General features: G+C 38.8%; 1 protein-coding gene across 1 annotated transcript; it reads left to right on the plus strand.

Moving 5' to 3' along the window:
* Positions 1 to 1,208: 1,208 nt before the first annotated feature.
* Positions 1,209 to 2,153, plus strand: LOC109569101 (olfactory receptor 8K3-like; the record flags this gene model as incomplete). The annotated part of the gene is made up of 1 exon (XM_019974416.2): positions 1,209 to 2,153. A coding segment is annotated over one exon (945 nt), but the record flags the coding sequence as incomplete, so codon positions are not given.
* Between the last annotated feature and the right edge of the window lie 3,005 nt (positions 2,154 to 5,158).

Below are 5,158 nucleotides of genomic sequence, written 5' to 3' on the forward strand. Positions count from 1 at the left end.
CAACAAAGGTTCATCTAGTCAAGGCTATGGTTTTACCTGTGGTCATATATGGATGTGAGAGTTGGACTGTGAAGAAGGCTGAGTGCTGAAGAGTTGGTGCTTTTGAACTGTGGTGTTGGAGAAGACTCTTGAGAGTCCCTTGGACTGCAAGGAGATCCAACCAGTCCATTCTAAAGAGATCAGCCCTGGGATTTCTTTGGAAGGAATGATGCTAAAGCTGAAACTCCAGTACTTTGTCCACCTTATGCGAAGAGTTGACTCATTGGAAAATACCCTGATGCTGGTAGGGATTGGGGGCAGGAGGAGAAGGGGATGACAGAGGATGAGATGGCTGGATGGCATCACTGACTCCATGGGCGTGGGTCTGGGCAAACTCCGGGAGTTGGTGATGGACAGGGACGCCTGGCGGGCTGTGATTCATGGGGTTGCAAAGAGTCGGACACGACTGAGCAACTGATCTGATCTGATCTGATAGGTATCCACACCTATATGTGTACCTATATATTTATATGGGGCTTCCAAGGTGGCTCTAGTGATAAAAAATCTGCCTGCCAATGCAGGAGACATAAGAGACACAGGTTCAATACCTGAGTCAGAAAGATTCCCTGGAGAGGGCATGGCAATCCACTCCCGTATTCTTGTCTGAAGAACCCCATGGACAGGGGATATTTATCTATCTCGATATTTATGTCTAGGTAATGGCAACCCACTCCAGTGTTCTTGCCTGGAGAATCCCAGGGGCTGGGAAGCCTGATGGGCTGCCATCTATGGGGTTGGACAGAGTCAGACACGAGTGATATGATTTAGCAGCATGCCATCTATAACATTATGGTGTTTCAGCTTTAGCACTCCTGAGTTTTTGGCTGATAAGGGGTGTTATGAGATGTTTAGAAACATAACTGACCATTGACCATTATATGCAACTACCACTCACCTTCCAGTTGCAATAACCAATATGTCTTTCAGATGTTGGCAATTGTTATTTGCTTAGTAAAATAACTAGTGAATATTTCAGACTCTGTCTCTATCTTTATTTATGCATATTATTATACATAGGATGTGGGATTTTTAAAAATATCCTATTTGGGAAAGTTAGGATGTATTTTCCTTATACAAGCTTCACATATGAAAAATCTACCAGGTGATAATACATAAAATCTGCTTATTATGCTTGATATCTACACCCAGAATACGTATCCTGATAAACATGCGTGAAACCACAAAATCTAACTGTGCCAAATGAATTCATCCTCATGGGAATCACAGACTGCCCTCAGCTGCAGGCTCCATTGTTTGGGCTCTTCCTCATCATCTACATAATCTCAGTGGTGGGTAACTTGGGCATGGTCATCCTCACTAAGTTGGACTCCAGGCTACAGACACCCATGTATTTCTTTCTCATACACCTGGCTCTTGCTGATCTTGGCTATTCAACAGGTGTAGGACCCAAAATGTTGGCAAATTTTATATTGGGTCAAAATTCAATCTCTTATTATTTATGCCCCACACAGCTGGCTTTCTTAATCATGTTCATTATAAGTGAACTTTTTATTCTGGCAGAAATGTCCTATGACCACTTTGTGGCCATCTGTAAACCCTTGCTTTACATAGTCATCATGCCACAAAGGGTGTGTCGGATACTGGTGGCAATCCCCTACCTCTATAGTGCATCCGTGTCTCTTACTGTCACTGTAAAGATTTTTAACTTATCCTTCTGTGGCTACAATGTCATCAAACATTTCTACAGTGACTGTCTCCCCTTGACATTTTCACTCTGTTCAAACACACAAGAAATTGAACTGATCATTCTGATCTCCTCAGGTGTTAATATGCTTCTCTCCCTTCCAATAATTCTTATGTCTCATCTGCTCATCCTTGTAGCCATTCTTAGGATGAACTCTGCAGAAGCTAGTCACAAGTCTTTTTCTACCTGTGGATCCCACCTGACAGTAGTCACAGTGTTATTTGGGACTTTGATATTTATGCATGTGCAATCAGAGTCTAAACAATCCTTTGACACTGATAAAATGGCATCTATATTTTACACCCTTGTTATCTCCATGTTAAATCCCTTGATCTACAGTTTGAGGAACAAAGATGTAAAATATGCACTACAAAAGATGTGGAATAAGCTTTGTAACATTTCCTCTTAAAGCCTACATACAATATGATTCCTATCACTTAGATTCTGGGCTTCAAACATTTTTTATGAGTCTAAATGGAATAGCAAGTACAAATAAGTTCAATGTACTTTTAGAGATTGCTTTTTATGTGCCAGTAACACTTCAATGTGCTGTACTTACACTAGTGCACAAAGAAAGAAAAACATCTGCCTTCTTTGAGTAAGAGAAATTAATCATAAATATAATTAAGTAAATGTTATTATACAGGACAATTGATTAGGACACTACAGAGTATTCAAGCAGGTAAGGACATTGGGTATGCTGTGTGTGGGAAAGGAGGAATAGTAGATATAAAAGGTGAATTTAAATGATTATTTTCTCAACTAACAGAATAAACTTCCCCATGACTATGTGTATGTTTGAACATGTGCATCTGTGTGTGTGTGTGTGTGTGTGTAAGAATATCTATCTGTTTGAGCCTCCATACACTTCTAAGGCATATGAAAAATTAAACTTCCCTGGAAAAGGACATGGCAACTCGCTCCAGTATTCTTGCTGGAAAATTCCATGGACAGAGGAGCCTGGTGGGCTACACTCCATGGAGTCACAAAGAATTGGACATGACTGAGCACACAACACAAAAATTAAACTTTTTGTGGTTTCAGGGCAGCTCAGTGTAGCATAATGACTTGACCTCAGCAATTATCTGAACTTTCCCAGATGTTTCCATGCCGCATAGAGGAAGTTAGTGTCCTGTTCTGTTCTTATCAGTGAAGTTACTTTCATAATTGAGCCCTAGAAAGCCTATTAACTCAGCACACTTTGTAATTCAGTAACCTACAAAATCAACCCGATATTTTATTTGAATCAGTTCATTCTCTGCACCAGTGAACATTCCAATTAAGATCAATTTCCTTGATTATAGTTAACAATATGTACTGTGTATACCTGAAAGTTAAGACAGCAGCATTTAAATGTTTTCATCACAAAAGAAAAAGTAATATTATGGAGGTATTGTTGGTGGTGGTCAATCACTAAGATCAAGTTTTTGCAACACAATAAATTGCAGCACTCTAGGATTCACTGCCCTCCACTATATCCCATCTTTACTGTTTAGTTTCTAAGTAACACCCAACTATTTGTGATCCCATAGACTGTAGCTAGCCAAGCTACACTGTCCATGGGATTTCCCAAGCAAGAATACTGGAGTGGGTTGCCACTTCCTTTTCCAGGGGATATTGCTAACCCAGGGATCAAACCTGCGTCTCCTGCATTTGGCAGGCAGATTCTTTACACTGAGCCACCAGGGAAGCCCAGAGTTTGCTCAAATTCATGTCAATTGAGGTAGTGATGCTATCTAATCACCTTATCCTCTGCCACTCCCTTCTCCTTCTACTGATGGAGGTATTACCTCATGCTAACTTGTAAGCATGCTGCAGTGTGTAAGTGTATCAAATAACACATTGCACACCACAAACTTACACAATGCTGTAAGCCAATTATATCTCAGTGATGCAGAAAAAATAAATCTCTTGAGGTCTCCCACAGTCACTTTCAATTTTGCATTTATAATTTTTGCAGATTTTTATTCCCAACCACTTCTGTTTGTTTAATGTTGTTGTTCAGTAGGTAAGTCAGTTTCAACTATTTGTGTCCCAATGAACTGCAGCATGCCAGGCTTCCCTGTCCTTTGCCATCTCCCTGAGCTTGATCAGACTCATGTCCATTGAATCAGTAATGTTAACTAACAATCTTATTATCTGCCACCCCCTTTTCCTCTTGCCCTCAATCTTTCCCAGCATCAGGGTCTTTTCCAATGAGATGGCTCTTCCCATTAGAGGGCCATGTAATGGATCTTCAGCTTCAGCATCAGTCCTTCCAATGAATACACAGGGTTGATTTCCTTTAGGATGGACTGATCTGATCTCCTTGCATTCCAAAGAGACTCTCAAGAGTCTTCTCCATTTTATTGGCATATAATTGCTGATAGTCATCTCTTATGATCCTTTGTATTTCTGTGTTGTCTGTTGTGATCTCATTTTCATTTCTAATTTTGTTGATTTTTCTCCCTTTTTTTCTTGATGAGTCTGGTTAATGGTTTGTCAATTTTCTTAATCCTTTCAAATAACCAGCTTTTGGCTTTGTTGATTTTTGCTATGGTTTCCTTTGTTTCTTTTGCATTTATTTCTGCCATAATTTTTAAGATTTCTTTCCTTCTACTAACCATGGGGTTCTTCATTTCTTCCTTTTCTAGTTGCTTTAGGTATAGAGTTAGGTTATTTATTTGAGTTTTTCCTTGTTTATTGAGGTATACTTGTATTGCTATGAACTTTCCCCTTAGCATTGCTTTTACAGTGTCCCATAGGTTTTGGGTTGTTGTGTTTTCATTTTCATTCATTTCTATGCATATTTTGATTTCTTTTTTGATTTCTTCTGTGATTTATTGGTTATTCAGCAGCGTGTTGTTCAGCCTCCATATGTTGAAATTTTTAATATTTTTTCTCCTGTAATTGAGATCTAATTTTACTGCATTGTGGTCAGAAAAGATGCTTGGAATGATTTCAATTTTTTTGACTTTACCAAGGCTAGATTTATGGCCCAGGATGTGATCTATCCTGGAGAAGCTTCCATGTGCGCTTGAGAAAAAGGTGAAATTCATTGTTTTTGGGTGAAATGTCCTATAGATATCAATTAGGTCTAACTGGTCTATTGTATCATTTAAAGTTTCTGTTTCCTTGTTAATTTTCTGTTTAGTTGATTTATCCATAGGTGTGAGTGGGGTATTAAAGTCTCCCACTATTATTGTGTTATTGTTAATTTCCCCTTTCATACTTGTTAGCATTTGTCTTACATATTGCTTTGCTCCTATGTTGGGTGCATATATATTTATAATTGTTATATCTTCTTCTTGGATTGATCCTTTGATCATTATGTAGTGTTCTTCTTTGTCTCTTTTTACAGCCTTTATTTTAAAGTCTATTTTATCTGATATGAGTATTTCTACTCCTGCTTTCTTTTGATCTCTATTTGCATGG

Source organism: Bos indicus, chromosome 19, assembly GCF_029378745.1.
Source record: "Bos indicus isolate NIAB-ARS_2022 breed Sahiwal x Tharparkar chromosome 19, NIAB-ARS_B.indTharparkar_mat_pri_1.0, whole genome shotgun sequence".
NCBI classification, from domain to species: domain Eukaryota; kingdom Metazoa; phylum Chordata; class Mammalia; order Artiodactyla; family Bovidae; genus Bos; species Bos indicus.